At 41.0% G+C, this 17,073-nt stretch overlaps 1 protein-coding gene across 6 annotated transcripts; it reads right to left on the minus strand.

The window, feature by feature from the left end:
* Positions 1-922: 922 nt before the first annotated feature.
* On the minus strand, positions 923-16,461 carry RBM17 (RNA binding motif protein 17). 6 transcript variants are annotated; one of them, XM_074828068.1, is made up of 12 exons: positions 16,391-16,461; positions 14,586-14,726; positions 13,276-13,392; positions 12,191-12,357; positions 10,148-10,245; positions 9,115-9,171; positions 6,431-6,572; positions 4,306-4,457; positions 3,515-3,588; positions 3,044-3,142; positions 2,651-2,723; positions 923-2,507 (listed from the first exon to the last, which is right to left on the minus strand). In XM_074828068.1, exons 2-12 carry the CDS (start codon positions 14,706-14,708, stop codon positions 2,404-2,406), a joined length of 1,206 nt encoding a protein of 401 aa, XP_074684169.1. In that variant the 5' UTR covers positions 14,709-14,726; positions 16,391-16,461; the 3' UTR covers positions 923-2,403. The 6 variants fall into 6 exon arrangements, with proteins under 6 accessions (XP_074684169.1, XP_074684168.1, XP_074684167.1 ...); XM_074828067.1 differs by having other exon boundaries at positions 3,515-3,591; XM_074828066.1 differs by having other exon boundaries at positions 2,651-3,142; positions 3,515-3,591; positions 10,148-10,242.
* Positions 16,462-17,073: the final 612 nt, after the last annotated feature.

Genomic DNA, 17,073 nt, shown 5'->3' on the forward strand with positions numbered 1-17,073 from the left:
TCTCGGCCACTATGTCTGATCCTTTCCAGGTTTCCACACCTGTGTATGTGTTTGCACTTACCGTGGCAGCACCTAAACTCACAATCCAGGCTCCAGTGCCATGTATTTGTACAGTACCCACCAAGAGATGACACCAAGGCAATGCAGGTCTGCTAACACTTGAGGGAGAGGTATGTTTAAGCTGTCTTAATGACCCCACAGTACAAAAAAATACTTTATTTATAGCATGAATCTCCTACACAAAACACTACATTAACAAGCCCTCTCCCCTACATTTCCAGCGGTAAACTTTACCCATAAGTCTTCAACCACAATAAGGGTTTTTAGAACTAAATGGTTCAAAACTTGCCAGTAAAGCAATTCTCAGCAAATGGAAGACCTCCCAACTCAAACTGGAAGCACAGAAGCTGGCAGAGAAACAGCAGAACAGCTGATTAGAAGACATAAAAACCAGCCTGTATAACTCAGGAAATGCTTACAGCTACTCCCTCAGAACAGCAGTATTTGATAAGAACCATAAATGATGTTTCTTAAAGGCAAATCACATTTCCAGCTCAGATCATATTAAATCAGTTATCAGCGCTTAACTTTCTACAGCATCCCAAATTATTTGACTCTTATAAGCGATTCTATGCTAATTCATATTAGGCTAGTTTCTTTTTTACTACATAGTAGCAAAGGCCTTAAAGTGTTGCTCGAGGTCAAACAGAAAACTAACAGTGGAGCCAGTAACAGAATCTAGAGTCTGTTATTGCCCCAAGTCCTGTGGTTTTAGTATTAGTCAGGCTGGTTCTTCACCTCTGCTGCAGACAGGTTTTCTAATGGTGGATTGCAGCGACTGCCAAGAGCAGCACACGTGGTGCCTCTGTGGGAAGGCCTTGTGCAACGGAAGAGGACAGTAAGGAAGCCAACACACAGTAGGTAAAATACAAGTTTTTTTTAAAAATTGTTTTCTGTTTTACAAGCAAATGTTTGTACAGAGGTTGGTGGAACACAAGCAGACAAAAGCAAAACACAAGACCAAGGGTTTGTCATATAGATCTGCAGCCAAAACTTAATAAAAGGGCAATAACTGGAGATATTCACAGCATTGATCAACTACAGGTCTATACCCCCTCCCCCCAATACATGTGTATAACAGGAAAAAGACATCCAGCATCAGCTTTCAAACAGCTAAAATGCCCTCAGAGGACACTTCCATTAATATCTGCACAACTCCTGGTGCAACAGAGCACTGAGACAGCTGCCATCATTGCATAGCCACCTCTTGCCAACTCTTTGTCACTACTGTTCCCGAACAAAAAGCAAACATGAAATCAGGAGCAGAGTGCTATGTATTATTTTACATCAGATTAAGAGTTGTAGTGTTTAGTAGTTTAGTTTGTCAACTCTTCAGATTTTCATATGAGAATTTTCTTCCATCACCTACTTCGAAAACTTCCACTGGAACTCCTCAAAAATAATTAAGCCTAACCCTGATATTATTTGACCTCAAATATAGAAATATATATAGAAAGAGCAAATGCCAGGTTTGAACCATTTAAACAAAAAGTTAGTTACTTATGTGTGACGTTAGATGAAGTGAGAACCTGACAGCTGTCCAGATACAAGAATGAGTTTCCCTCTGTTCTACCTACAGCATTTCAACAACGCCCTGCAATCGGTTAACCCTGGACATTTCTAGCAAAGACTGCTTGACAGCACAGAGCTCCTGCTAACAATCCCCTCATTCTGATTCAAATGGCTAAGCATTTTAAATTCCCTCCTCCTTCCATTTCCCTGGGTTAAACGTGTATTTTCTTTGGGTTTGGGAAGAAAGACAGATTCATTCCTTGTTCCTTTAGTCTCCATTCTGGCACAGAAAGTATCATCCTGGAGTCAGGAGAGAACAAACGAGCTGCCAACTGTCCAACGACCCCAAATCACTCTGGCGTGCAGAGGCGGAGGACTTAGGAGAGCAAGGCTGTAACTCTGAGAGATACTGTCAGGGCAGTATGACAGAAGTATGACAGCACACAGTCCTTTTCCAAAGCTTCCCACTTAGTGTGGATGCAGCACAGGGACTCCATGATGAAGCACCAGAACAAGGAAAGCAGGAATACAGACAAAGCATCTCCTCAGCAGTGGCTTTTCAAAAGAACGAAGTCCTCTGAAAGCTCAAAAAAAAAATAGGATCCCCAGAGCAATAAGCAGAATTGTGCAATTCAAAAACACACAGACGTGAATCTTACTTTCAAAGGGCTTTATATTACAAAAAATGTAAGTCACAACGAATGTGAAAAATCCATTCAATGAGGCCTGTTTCCAGTTTGCTAGGAAAGCTACTTTTCTCTTCTTTATTCCCAGCCTACCACTGAAAACATGATTGCCAAAACAGTGACACCTCGGGCTAGATTTTTAAAATCAGACTTGCTCTGCCAGATCCAGTACTCTGAACTTGTCCAGGTTGTAGAAACAAGCCTTCACGACTCTGCCTCCAAAGTATCTTCCATTTAGATCCACAACAGCTGGAATTAAAGCCAAGAAAAGGTCAGTGAGCAGCAATTCAATAAAATAAACATTTCTTTAGCTAAACAGTCTGATCAGTGAGACTGTTTAATCTCTCTACAGAAGTTAACTGAGGTTCACAAGACACAATTTAGTATCCCACCTTTGATGGCAGATTCAACCCGTTCAAACTCTAAAAATATTCTTACAGCTTCATCATCAGGGGCACCAGGAATCTGAAACAAAACGACCCCCCCCAAACCCAGAAGCAATTAGAACAGTCGTAAAAATACTGTTTTAAATTGCTGTTCTTCATAAAAGTAGTGAAGAGAACACAATAAAAAGGTTCCAAAAGCACAATACCCAGAGATTTTTGCTCAGTTTGTGACATTAAAAGTTTGTATCTTACAGACTGGAAAAATCCAGAATCACAACACAGCAAAGGACCCTGAGAGATCTTCTGATCTACACCCCTTCTCTTAGGCAGTAAGTCATGAGGAACAAGTGCCCAGTTTGCTTCCAGAGCAGCCAAAAAGAGAGACAGATTATCTCTTACCTCAAAGATGACACATTTCCCAACCTTGCCATATTTCTCGCATTCCTCCTTAGTTTCCACTTCCAGATCTTCATCCACCTCCCCAGCACCTACCATGTTCTGAAAGTTAAAAGAATAAACCCAACTCACCGGGTGTACTCTGTACAGATGATAATCTGTACACAAATCACGGATGCATGCAACTGTCACCACGAATACTTTAAGCTTCTGTTTACCAGTTAAGAGCCACAGGAGGAGACAGTTCCTCAGCACTAAAACAAGGTAACTGTATAATCTAAAGCAGTGTTCATCTACAGTCACAACTTGTATCTCAGGAAGATGCATATTATCTCCACAACACAAAGCACCATGTAGGTGCAGGCCAGAACTGCCTGAACTGTACAGTCACTGTGACACGAACACAGGTTTAAACATTTCAACCAGTCCCGTATACTGCAAACACCAAGACATGTTCTCTTAATCCTGACTTACCCTTAGTAAGACCACTTTAGTTGGGCATTTCAGTATCTCAGTCAATGGGTTAGAATCTGCTTTCTTGCCCGTTTCTGCTATGACAACAGAACAGTTAATCACGGAATAATTTAAGACTAAAGTTCATTTAAACCTTATATGGGGGCTTTTCTCAGAATCTTACTGCTTTCAAACAGTGGAATAAAAGCAACAAAATATAGTTTTGTATGAGCGAGGATCGGTCATTCAGAACTTGTAGCTACTTGGAAGGACAATGAGCAGAAAAATCACTTCTAAAGAACATGAATGAAGCTAAAACACTGACAAGGTACTATGAGAGAAATAATTCATAAGTTCAGAATTGTAACAGATCCCCTAAGAACTAAAAATCAGATCTCCTGACTTCCAATACTTGTACTGAAGCAGAGGTGCTGTTCTAGTGAGCCTAGGTGTCATCTCTAGATCAGACAATAGTGGGGAAATGAGAGCAGTATCTAAGCACGTGATAGGGAGAAAGCCAGCAGAAGCAGAGCAGGATCACCCCTTGAAGAGAAGAGGCTTCCAAACACTGAAGGAGGACAACTGATGGGGCAAGAGGAGGATGAACTAAAATAATTAATAGAGGAACACTTTTTATAAAGATAAAAAAGATAAATTTCCACAAAAAGGAACATAAGTCGTTCTTCCAATTCTAACTAGTATTTTCTTCAAGGACAAGATGGCAAACAAAAAATTCACAAGCTTTCATTGAACCTAAACTATTAATTTTCCCTGACCATTTTCACAAATTTATTGGTGTAGGACTAAATTACCTTTCTCTGCAGAATCACCAACAATGATCTTGCCACCCCTCTTGCTTGTTTTCTCTACTGACAGTGCTGTGCTCAGCCCCTGTTCGTGCTTTCCCAGTCCCTGGCCCTCTCTGAAACCATATTTCTGCATGATTTTGTGAGCTACTGTCCCTCTGCAAAGAGAAAAAGCATCCGTTAGTAAAGGTTTCTTACGCAAAACATTAACATTGCATTTCTCCCAAGTGCTCAAATACTCTACCCTCCTAAAATCTCATTACACAGAGACTGAAAACATAAGAGCTTCTACACGACTTTACAACCTAGTAATTTCACAGCACCCTGTGAAGATGAAGTGTTACCCCTGAATTACAGATAGAAAAGCTGTCAGAGAATTTGACAAAATTGTTGATATTTGTCCAACACAACCCAACTTCTATTAGCAGTGCAAGTCAGCATCATATGCTCTACAGAATGGTTTTGGCTGGAAATGACCTTTAAAGGTCAGCTAGTCCAACCCCTCTGCCATGGGCAGGGACATCTTTCACGAGATCAAGGTCCCGACAGTAAATCACAAAACAGATTGGACCAAGGTCTATTTAGTCCAGTTTCTTGTCTTTGTCAGTGGCTGGTATCAAAAGCTTAAGAGAAAAGGCAGATGTGGAATGACCTGCTTCCCACAGATCACATTCTACTATCTATGAGCTCAAAGTTGGTGTAAACACCAGACCACGTACAAGGTTTTGTTACCCCTTCCTATAAAAAATCTCGATATCCTCAGTATTAATTTAAACATGTCTCATCTTTCTGAATTTTCAAAAATGAATTGAGACAATAAAGTCCCCAACCCATTTAAAGGTACCTTTTTTTAAGTACCTTCTAAAAAGCACCTCCGCTGACAGGTTTTTAAATTCCCACTAAAGGAACAGATAGAATCAAAATATACCTACATGTGCTGACATTTCTTTGGAGACCATAGCTAGATAGGCCAAGACACAAAAGACATGCCATGGTATAATAGTTTATACTACAGTAAATATTCTATGCTCAGTCACCTCCATTTTACCAACAGGCATATAAGATTAAACAGAAAATGCAGGATCAGTGACTACAAAATTATTTTCTAACCACACTGTATCACACTGTATGAAACATACAAAGACACATTAAAAAAGGTCAAAAAATCTGGCTATGTAATGCTGAAAGGTTGAAACACTAAGTCACAGAACAAACAGCAGCCAACTGTGTGGTCAAAGTAAGGCAGGTTAGGTCTTATTTTCAGCACTTCCTTCAGTGAAGTGAAGGTCCCAGGACATTGCTAACTAGAGGTGGTAACAACACAAACTGGTCCAACAGTACTGAGTTTGGTTATCCTTTCTCTAGATGATGTAGAAAAAAAAAAAAAGAGCGTTTCTATAAAAGAAACTGCATGAAAAATTGTCTCCAAAGTGGAAATGCAGTGTAATAATGTAATAAACTACATTTTTATGTCTGTGTTCCTCCTGGATACAGTTTTGACTACACTGAGGCTGCATTTCCACAATACCCGATATGACTGATAAGAGGGGCATAGCCAACCACTACACTTTTCAAATGAGACCTTTAAGCTGTTTTTAACTATAAATTCAACTTCACTTTGTTGCCACAGTAGTGACACAAGCGTTACACACAACGCTAATCCAAGGCAGAAAAGTACATGGACAGATTTGCAGCCAGAGCTGCCACATTCATACAAATATGCTTTGAATTTCTAAACAAACAAACAAAGCAGAGCTGAAATGAGTTGCCCACTGGTACGTAGCAAATTTAAGACAAAGCTGGAAAAGAAACCTAGAGGAACTGACATGCCATCTGTGTCTTCCTGTACACATTAGCTTGGCTTGTACCAGCATAAACACTTTAATACTGGAATGTGGCTTCAGAACTCGCTTAAAGCACAGCCTTCAATGCAACCACCTCAAATGCATTCCCCTCCATCAAGTAAATCCACTGCTTTTTCTGTATCCTGCCAGTTAGGACTATATGCACTCAGACTAACCACATACATGCAACGGGTTGTGTTCTTCTCTACTGACAAACTGTTTTAACTTTTTGTTTCCACCACCTTCTAATGTCTTTTTCCACAAAACGTGCAAAGTCAATCATTTACCCCATGTTAGCAAGGAAAGAGTTGCTAGGTCCTGTGGGGGAACGAGGTCTTTCTGGCTCATCATACACTGGAGGAGGAATAGCTGCTTTGGAGGATGGTGCCCGTGGTCTTGACTCCTCTTCAAACGGAAACGATGCTACAGCTGAAGAAAAGAGACACTTGCTTTTTCACTGAAATACTTTGCATGAACTACCTACTTGAACTTACGAACACTAGAGTACTGTGCCTTCAATCTAACTCATTTACAGACAGCTCTTCATCTACAAGTTGTACTTTTTTCTGCTTTAACAGTAACAAATTACAAAAAAGGAGTCTTCCACATAAATCCAAATCAGAAGAATGTTTCCTTTGCACATGAATCATAGAATAGTTTGGGTTGGAAGGGACCCTAAAGATCATCTAGTCCAAATCCCCCTGCAATGAGCAGGGACATCTTCAACTAGATCAGGGTGCTCAGAGCCTCATTCAGCCTGTCCCTGAATGTTTCCAAGGATGGGGCATCTACCACCCCTCTGAGCAACCTGTGCCAGTGTTTCGCCACCCTCATCATAAAAAATTTCCTCCTTATGCCCAATCTAAATCTACCTTCCTTTAGTTTAAAACCACTACCCCTCATCCTATTGCAAGAAGCCCTACTAAAAAGTCTCTCCCCATCTTTCTTATAAACTCCCTTTAAGTACTGGAAAGTGCTATAAGGTCTCCCTGGAGCCTTCTCTTCTCCAGCTGAACCCCCCCAACTCTCTCAGCCTGTCCTCACAGGGGGGTGCTCCAGCCCCCTGATCATCTTCGTGGCCTCCTCTGGCCCCGCTCGAGCAGGTCCGTGTCCTTCTGCTGTTGGTGCCCCCAGAGCTGGACCCAGCACTGCAGGGGGGGTCTCAGGAGAGCGGAGCGGAGCAGAGGGGGAGAATGCCCTCCCTCGACCTGCTGGCCACGCTTCTCTTGATGCAGCCCAGCACACGGCTGGTTTGCTGGGCTGTGAGCACATACTGCCGGGTCATGTCCAGCTTTTCATCCACCAAACACACGCTGCTTTAACACCTCCTCATCGCTCTCCCTCTCAGAAACAAGGCTTGAATTATTCTGGATTTTCCTCATAGGATATACAATGAGTTTGTATCCATAGGTCTATAATGCATTTATTAACCTCTTATTAAATGGAGAAAAGAAACACTAAGAGGCCACCTGCACAACAGTGAGTTTATCCAGACAGGACAAGCAAACTTAAAAGCCCCATTCATGAGGAATAGAATTATGATAAAAATGGATCAACACACACAGCCTGGGGCCTGAGGACTGTAAAGAGAAGTACACTGTACATTTACACAAAAGAGAAATCAGTCTATTAAAAAGAACTTGAAGCAAAGTATTTATACAATCTTAAAAGACATCTCACTGCAACTTTTCCTGGGGGATGGAGATATATATCTCTCTATATAGATATCTCAATCATACCAATTAGATTATTAAACTATCTTCCACTAACAAGTCAAATGGCAAAATGTAAAAAATAGCCTATGGAACACTAAAGAAAATATGCAAACCACGCTTCTGAATGTACTTATGGACTTTCAGGCTGACTTCATTTTAGAGTATTTTCTTGCAAACTAGTGCTTGTACCATACCAAATAAAATGTCAGACATGAAGTTTGGGGATGTCATATGAGGAAAAATATCCCTATTTAAGCAGCAGATGGACTGGGCTACAGCAATATTGCTACAGCAATATTTTCTCAGGTTTTTCCAGCCTAGCTTTGAGCATCAAGTAACAAGCTGTACAAAGGTTTCCTTGTGAGATCATGTCACATTTTGAAAGCTCTCCCCCTCAGGATATTTCTACCATTTCCAGCCTATATTTACTTTTCCTTGACACCGCTCAATTGCTCTTAATTATTTACTCAAAACAATCTCTTTCTGTTTTTAATGTTTACACACTTCAAATGCTTTCACTATTATATCATTCACTTACTTCACCAAGCTTTATTTCAATCTTCTCATAAATAAAATCAGGACTCCCAAAGTTTGTGTGCATAAGATTCTTTTTTCTTATTATTTTTTAACGTACACAACATACTGTTTATTATTTTAATTTAAAAATTTAAGACAATTAGACATGCAAAAAAAAAAAAAGGAACAGTTTTGCTCTTACAGCAAGATTATGCCATCTAGTGGACAACTACAATCTTCAAGCTACCTTCATTGCGGGGAAACCATAGTGCACACACCCCTCTTCAGCAAATACTGTATCCCTCAAAACCACAAAATGCTGTCTGTAGTGCATAACTCCTTCAGAAAAGATACTCATAAAGTACCTCCTAAGGCAAAAGGTAATGGAAAAATTCCCCTCTCCATACTGGGGAGGTTTCTAATCTACCCAGAGAAACCTGTCTGCGGCGTTTCTTCTTTCACATCAGAAATGAGTAACTGAATATGGTTGTAACAGAGCAGCCTGCGTGGTGGTTTACCTCTCTAGCAATACAGAAAGAATCCTTCAGAACAGAGATGTGAAGCTCAGTAGTATCGCAGGTTCCCCATAGCTTCCCCCCATCAACAAAGGACTAGTGTAAGTGCTTCTGCCACAAAGAATTGTATGGGAAGAGCGGCAGGACAACTTAACTGAACAGAAAGTTGAGTGAGAAATAAACGCCACTGCTAGGTTTTAGACAACAGGATTTTGGTGTACTTACGTTCCTTGTCCTTCTCAACAAGAGAAGTGGGTGGTGCAATGGCAGCTCCTCCCATACCTGTGAGCAAAATGGAAGACACCACATTTGTACGATTAGGTTCTGCTGCTTGGAATAGCTTCACTGAATCTTAACACAGCTGCTGGCTCCTTACCAGCCAATTCTTAACACACATCTCTACCAACAGAAAAGTAGCAAGAGAGCAGTCTGAGAAGTCTCAGTAGTGGTAAACTATAAATGAATGAAAGGCACACCAAGGGAGACAACATCAAATGGCAGCGATGTACTACATATGGTGTCTATCATAAACACATTTCATAGGATTTCAACATTAAAGACTGCAGTGAAACAAGTCTTCAGTTCTAAAACTGCTCAATCAAACCAAATTAAAAAGATACTCTGCTCAAGATTAATTAGTTTCAAAAGTACAAAGCCTCTTCCATATTTTAATGAGCAATATTATAATGTAGTCCCAAGCTTCCAAGGGAGACCAAATATTTTAAATGTCCTGTCAGAAATTTTCTTTTTTAAAGTAACAACAGACCTGAATTATTTACTTTGTTGCTGAAAGAGAATAAAGATTAATTTTGCTCATGCAAAGACATCTCATCACCCAGATCCACATCTTCTAACTATTTCTAAGGGCATTCACATAATAAAGGCAAGACCAGTAAGCTTTAATAATGAAAAATCAATAGTGGTTCTCATAGTGTGGTTTTATCTCACGCCCCAGTCCCTTCCTGGAGCCTACACCATGCAGAAACTTAGAACAGGTATCCACAAACTAACATAAAAAAGAAGTCTTTTCACAAATAATTTAGTTGCCACCTGCCTCCATGGAAAGAACAGTTTTCTGTGTTACAACAGTTACGGTGTACTAAAATGCTAGGTTTATTCTCAGGGCTCAGAAATAACAGTATACTTCTCAGCTAAGAACAGAGAAATACAGATTCCAGGAAACAGGAACAGGATTGTGAATTCCTCCCCCCAGCTTCTTCTCCTTTTTCCCCATCAAAAACATAAACATCTCCCTTACTTCTTTTTCGTCTCTCCCTTTCGTAATCTTCATCTTCATCAGAATCTGGATCTGGTCTTCTTGAAAACCCACTGGCTTCATGTCTGTCTTTACGTCTTCTAGGAGACATGGTATGTTAGGATAAGAAACCATCGAAGTTAACTCTTTCCTTTAATTTGCAATCCCACCTTTGCAGTGTGATTTACACTGCTACGTTCTAACTGACATTTTATAATGTTTTCCATGAAGGTGTAAGCAATCACCATTACTTTGTTTCTTTATTTTCATCCTCATGGAGTAATTTTTGTAAAATATAAGATGGATCCAAAGCAAGATCATTCTCCACTTGCAAGCCAGCCAAGAAGAATGTCTAGAAATGAAGAAGCATCTGCATAAATCTAGTCCAACCTGACTATGGCGACTGAGTAACTACAACGGAAGAGGTGTTGAATAGAACCAATAGCAAGGTAGCAGACATTAATTAATCACCATGCTCTGAATAGAATTCCTTTTAAATTCCCTAATCACAGACTATGCAGAGTATTATAATTTACTTAGTCAATTAAAAAACCTCAAAGAATCATTACACTTCAATATCAGATTATTGAGATGCTAGCTTGGCAATTAAAATAAGATTCAGGCAAGTCTACTAAAACTTTTAACTTTAGGTGAGAAACACTTCAACAATTGTTTGCACTTTAACTGTTATTTATTGTGATCATGACATTACTCGTTTTAATGCTTTAGAAAAAGGAAAAATATTTTTCCCAAAAAGTTCAGAGCACAGCCTGGGGCATAAATCAGATCTCATTCCCAGCACAGTCATCAAAACTGCTACAAGATGCTAAAAACAGCACCACTATGGAACCAGACAAAATTTCTGAATCTCTACACTGTGAGTTTAAAACAAATGTACACTCAGTTCAAACACCCAGGATATCACAAAGCATACATCTGATGCAGGTTTGGCTGAGATTGCTTCCTCAATTTTAAATCAGAATGCATTATGTATTTTTCACTTCCTCTCTCTAATTTTTATATACAAAGACTACTCTCTTGGTCCACGTACTACAAGTACAAGCACGACTAAATAGCAATCAACGCCAAAGCTGTGGAATTGACAGCCCAGGTTTCTGAGATCTCCCATGCTAGTTGCAGTACGACAGAGCCTCAGGCATTCCTCCTCCACCAGAACAATGAAGATGTAACCAAGAGAAGACAGAGCAGTCCAAATGACTGGAAATATTAATTTCCATAATCTAAACCAGGCAACAGAACATCCCTCTTGTAATTCCACAGACTTTAGATGATTCATAACATGATGAAACTGGCTTATTAATTTCACTTAAAATAAAATAAGCAAATATAATCTTACTGCCTGGCTGGCAGATGTTTTTACTACCTATTTTAATAGGACATGGAATCTGCATGCAACTTCTCTAATACGATTAGACAGATTTCTTATTCCAGGGAAAGGGCATTAAGGTAATTAAAAATAAATGCTATTGTCTTTTGTCCAGAGACAAAGGAGTAACACACAATTAACTAAACAGAATGCAGAATATTAAAAAAGAAAGTGCAGCTATGCCTCTCAAAGGCTGCGCTAGCTACATCTTTAAAACTGAAACACATTCATGTATCAGTTTGGAGTATTTAAAGGCAGGAAGGATGGCTTACCACTGAGCATTGAAAGGTACTTCTGTGGTTGTGTTACACTGATTACAAATGCTCTAAAATACCTTCAAGGTCAAAGCCTGATACTGATGCACGAAATACCCAAATACTGCTGCTACTATTGAAATAAAGTAAATGTAGAAAATCTTGACACACATCTTTCAGCCAAAGAGGTTGTGAACATGATAAATCCTATAATTTTTGCACTATTAGGTGATTTTAGCTAGAGTATTAAAACTTAATTAAAACATTGTGCTTGTTTCTACAGTATTCTTCACAAACCCTGTAAGAATATCCCTGAAACTGCTTAGAGGGATAAAACTAAACAAACCCATTTTTCTAGTCTTTATCTAATTGTCAATATGTGATGAGTTTAAACAAAAGCCTTACTTTTCTCTTTCTTCAATCTCCTTTTGCCTCTCCAGCTCACGCTGCCTCTGTCGTTCCTCTCTTTGACGTTTTACCACTTTTTCATAGTCATTTGGGAACATGGGATCATACTCGTCCGCCAAAGGAATCAACACATCTCCCGCAGAAAAACCACTAGGTACAGGATCCTTACAAAGGAAAAAAGAATTTTTTCAGCTGAGATCTGAAAGTTTCCAGTTGAACACTAAGAGTTTAACAGTTCCTTTTCACTCCAAACACCACAAAACTCAACTCCTGTGTTCTCTGACAGAAGATAATAATCCTAATTCCACTGGTACTGAAGAAATCTTTGCTTTACTCAAAATTCACATTTCACCCAGTCTCTCCCTATCTCAAATTTTTCCATGAAGAAAGAATCACCCTCATCCACTCCTCTGCCAAATACAAAGCAGTTGCAAATCAGCATGGACAAGAATTTTTCAAACCCCATTAATTCGTTATTAGAAGTATTTATGGCATCTTGCTGTTTCAACCATCTGCAAGAGGTTCTCCCACACAATCTCATCAGTCTTTTACCTCATCTGCTATTAATATAATTCTGACAGAGGTGCACATGCTGTTCTTTCATCTGAAAGAACTATTTCAGAACCATCACCTTTGAAGAAGTTTCAGGGAGAAAGGTTTTTTTGATTCCTTATGATGAGAAATCCATTTTAAAAGGTTAGGAGGCTTTTCTTTTTATTTTTGGTTGTTACACAGGTCCAGCTCCAACACTGGTGCAATCACAGTTACATTCATTATTTACCTGACCGAATTGCTGTCTTACAAAGTACTTTGAAGATGTTCAGGAGAAATACACTAGGAACCCTTTTATTTTAATTGCATGTTAACCTTCGTGATTCCATGTGGTATCACACGGAAGTCTGTATACAGTTGAAATGTTAATCAGAAAACCTCCAAGCAGAGAAAATCAATTTCAGAAAATTATCACTTCTTTGACCACTAGGAAAGTCAATGAAGAAAAAAAAAAAGGCAGACTGCAGTCAGGGAATTCCAATTCCAAAACATCTGTTAACAGCTGGACTTTATAGCTGCCTTGGTCTTACCTTTAACCCAGCTGCTACATGAGGTGGTGTGTCCACAATCTGTCTCTCATCAGAAGAGCTACCTCGTTTCAGGTCAATCACTGGAGCAAGGACTGTTGTTTGTTTTGTTCTCTGACTCTGAAAAATCACCAAAACACAAGAGATGTTTGAAAAACGGTAGCAAAACAATTTTCTATAGAGCAGCTTGCTTTATATACTTGCAGCTGGCATCTCTGTTTTTTTTTTAAAAGGATGAAAAACACTGTTTCAGATTCTTCACTGTGCAAAGCTCAATATACCATTTCTTTTCAGTTTATCAACATGCAGTAATTCTCAACATTTCTAATGAACCTTGACTTGGATAACTAAGTTTATGCCACTTTAGTGGTGGCAAAGGCCACTCAGTTCTCAGACAGATGCTTGCCAACTGTGGTTAAAGAGAGGCTACACAAATACAGATCTGATGCAATATTTCAAAAATCGCTTCAGTAAAACCAGTGCACACCTTCCTCTTTTTAAGCGAGCGAGATCAGACTTTGCTTGTGCATGCACAGTGGTAGGTGAATGGACGAGGACCAGAATCACACATTAAAAATTCAGACAATCTCTTCAGATGAGTTTGAACCAAGTGCATCGTTTTAAGAAGGGGCTCAGTTATTCCAAAGATCTACTGTTCTTCATATTTTATAATCTGATAAACATATTAATCTATTCTGAACTCTGAATTTTCTAATCCTATCCTATTCTTCTATTAGTCTATGCATACACTGCATACCAGTTACATAGACAAAGAATATATCTAATATAGTGGTCATTCAGATTTCATTCATGCAGGTTGTTCCAATTATCAACTAAATCCCGCCCTCAATTTTAGCAGCATAAATCAGGAGTAATTCCAGTGAAAAAATGCTGTGCTTACTTAGTATTCAGTATCAATGCTATAATTTATTTTTTAATTAAGTAATCTTACTCTAGAACCTACATACCACAAAGAACACACATGTCCTGTCTGAGCCAGAATATCAACGTATCAAAGAAAAAGTGAAATACTGTAGTAATAAAAAGAGAAAATGGCTCTGACACTGTTTAATCTCAAGGAATTAGCTTGCACTCCTTCTCCCTTTCACGTACACTGGAAATACTTTCTGCAAAAATTTCTAATGCGTGATGATTTTCTCCCTTCAACTTTGCTAGGCTCCTCACTACATACTCATAGATAAATCCCAGCAGAATTACTCCAAATCGATATTCTAAGGTCACAAACTTTCCTCAATACTCTGAGCACAAAAGAAGTTTGAATAATAGAAAGCAAAAATACAAAAGGACTATACCTTTGCTTGTGTGAGAGCTGCTTTCTTCACCTGCAGTTGAGACTGTAGTAGTTTGAAATTTTTGGACCAGCCTTCTGTTTTAGAATCGCTGGTCTCAACTCCCAAGTCATCGTAAAGTGACATTTTCTCTTCAATTTAAAACTAAAAGACAAAAGAAAAAAATCCGGATGACATAACCAACCTACGTCCAGGGCTTATTTGCTGCTAGTTTGCGTATGCTTGTACACCGTATTTTTATGTATCTTTTTTCCAAAGCCAGAGTAAATTCAAAGTTATAATATTTTTCTGGTAATAATACTATTTGAGTGCTATCAGGTGTTGGAAACTTCCTAAAACTACATTTGTAACATTAGATATCAATCTTTTCAGGCTTTGAAGAAGTTATGCTGTAGTTCACAAAGAAATTCAACAATATGTATCACACAAGCCTTAAGACTTCTGAATCAAACACCAAAGAATTATTGTCTCTGCTGACCTTAAAAACTGTTCACACAAACACAACAACATTCCAATCATCTTGAATGTCACTATTGTTTTGCACCACTGTAAGGATGTATCTTTCTTATATTAAAGATACTTGTCAGAGTATTATTAACTATTACCACATTTAAAGGCCTCTCAAATACATAAAGTTTATATATGCACATACACACAACACACACATATATATATAAAAAATTAACTAGGTAACAACATCAATAACATGGCATGAAATGTATCCCTTTGATATTGCATCTGACACGAACAGAAGAAGAGAGTATTTGAATGTAATAAGAGGTCTATCACCTGTGGAACAACGTGTAAGCTAATTATTTAGTCTCTGATAGGCCTAGATTACAGTATCTTCACCCAAAACCTGTAACTTCTTAATTTACTGCAGGATCAAACATGACTGATTAATGGTCTGCAGTGAAATCTTATAGACTCATCAGAAAGATCTTGATCTCAAAGATTTGACAGATACTTATATTTGAGGGAACCTGCCTGACATAAGAGATAACTGTTGCTATAATTTATGTGCATTTAAATCTGCAGACAAAGTCTCAGAGACAGCAGACAGCAACTATATTACAACTCCAAAAGGTGGCAAGCCCAGCAAAAGTTTAGAAAAACCCCAACAATTTAATCCTGCAGTGCAATATGAACAACCAGGGCTCAGCAGAACAGAGTTCACTGCAAGAAAATGGAGAAGGTTGCACTCATTAGAGATTATTAAACGTATGGGCACAAGGAGTGAAATATATAGGGGATTATAATGCATAGGGGAACAGGATGAGGACAGGGCACTACAACAATTCCCACCTGCCACAGGGAAGTAAAGTTTACGCAGTAGGACCGCCGCTATTCTGAGGCAGATATGATGCACTTGGGGGACGTTATGCTACGCGTGTGGATATAGGGAAGGTCCTGCCATCGCAGGAAAGGGACCTTCTGCCTCAAAGCCTGGAGGGGATGGGGTGCACCACAGCACAGTGGGGCACACGGGAGCAAAGCAGAGGGGCTGTAACTACGCCAACAGAAACAGAAGGCCGTTATTTCCTCCCCCCGTGAGGACGGAGCGGGCCGAGGAGCGGGCCGAGGAGCGGGCCGAGGAGCGGGCCGAGGAGCGGGCCGAGGAGCGGGCCCCCGCCCCCCCACTCTCCACACGGGCCTAGACCGCTCCGAGGGGAGCGGCCGCACGGCCGAGACCGCCGAGGGAGGACAACCGCCCGCCTACCCGCTCCGCCCTGCCGCCCCACACCCCCTCCCCGGAGCCCGGGACGGCCTTCCCGGGCAGGCGCGGCCGGTCGAGGCCCACCGCTCACCCGTCACCGCGCCGCCGCCGCCGCCGCCATGAGCCGGCCGCTAAGGCAGCCGGGAAGGGCCACCCCGCGCGGGGGCCGCGCATGCGCACGGACACCCGCCCCGCCCCGCCCCGCCCCGCCAGGCCAATGGGCGCCGAGCGCGCTCCGGCAGCGCCGCCATTACACCGCCCCCTGGCGGCCGGCGGCGGGCGCAGCGCCCCCTCAGCCCGCTTCCCGCCCTCCCGCCCCGCCCAGTGCGCACCAGTATGGCACTGGGCAAGGAGCCCCGCGTCCTACCCTGGCCCATCGCCGGGAGTGGGGCCTGGGGGGAGGTGCTGTGATCCCGAAGAGGAGGGAATGGAGGAAGCATTCAGATTGCTGACCGCCGTCTGCACTTGCAGCCCTGATTAAGGTGCCAGACCCACAGCTGAGTCCCCTCTTACAACTGCCTGGTTCAGGGGGGCCGGGCCCTGCCTGCCTGCCCCTCAGCCTGCCTGCCCCTCAGCCTGCCTGCCCCTCAGCCTGCCTGCCCCTCAGACTTCACAGCATGTTGTTTTAGCAGGCAGGACAGGGCAGGATGCGGCAAAGAGGGGTACGGTGATGAAATCTGCAAGGGCAGAAAGATGATAGCTAATTGCAGAGACGATTTTTTGTCATGGGTGTGAAGTTTGGGCTCCCAGTTTCCCACAGCCCTCCCCCCCTCC

This window comes from Strix aluco, chromosome 5 (assembly GCF_031877795.1).
Source record: "Strix aluco isolate bStrAlu1 chromosome 5, bStrAlu1.hap1, whole genome shotgun sequence".
In the NCBI taxonomy this organism is placed as follows: Eukaryota; Metazoa; Chordata; class Aves; order Strigiformes; family Strigidae; genus Strix; species Strix aluco.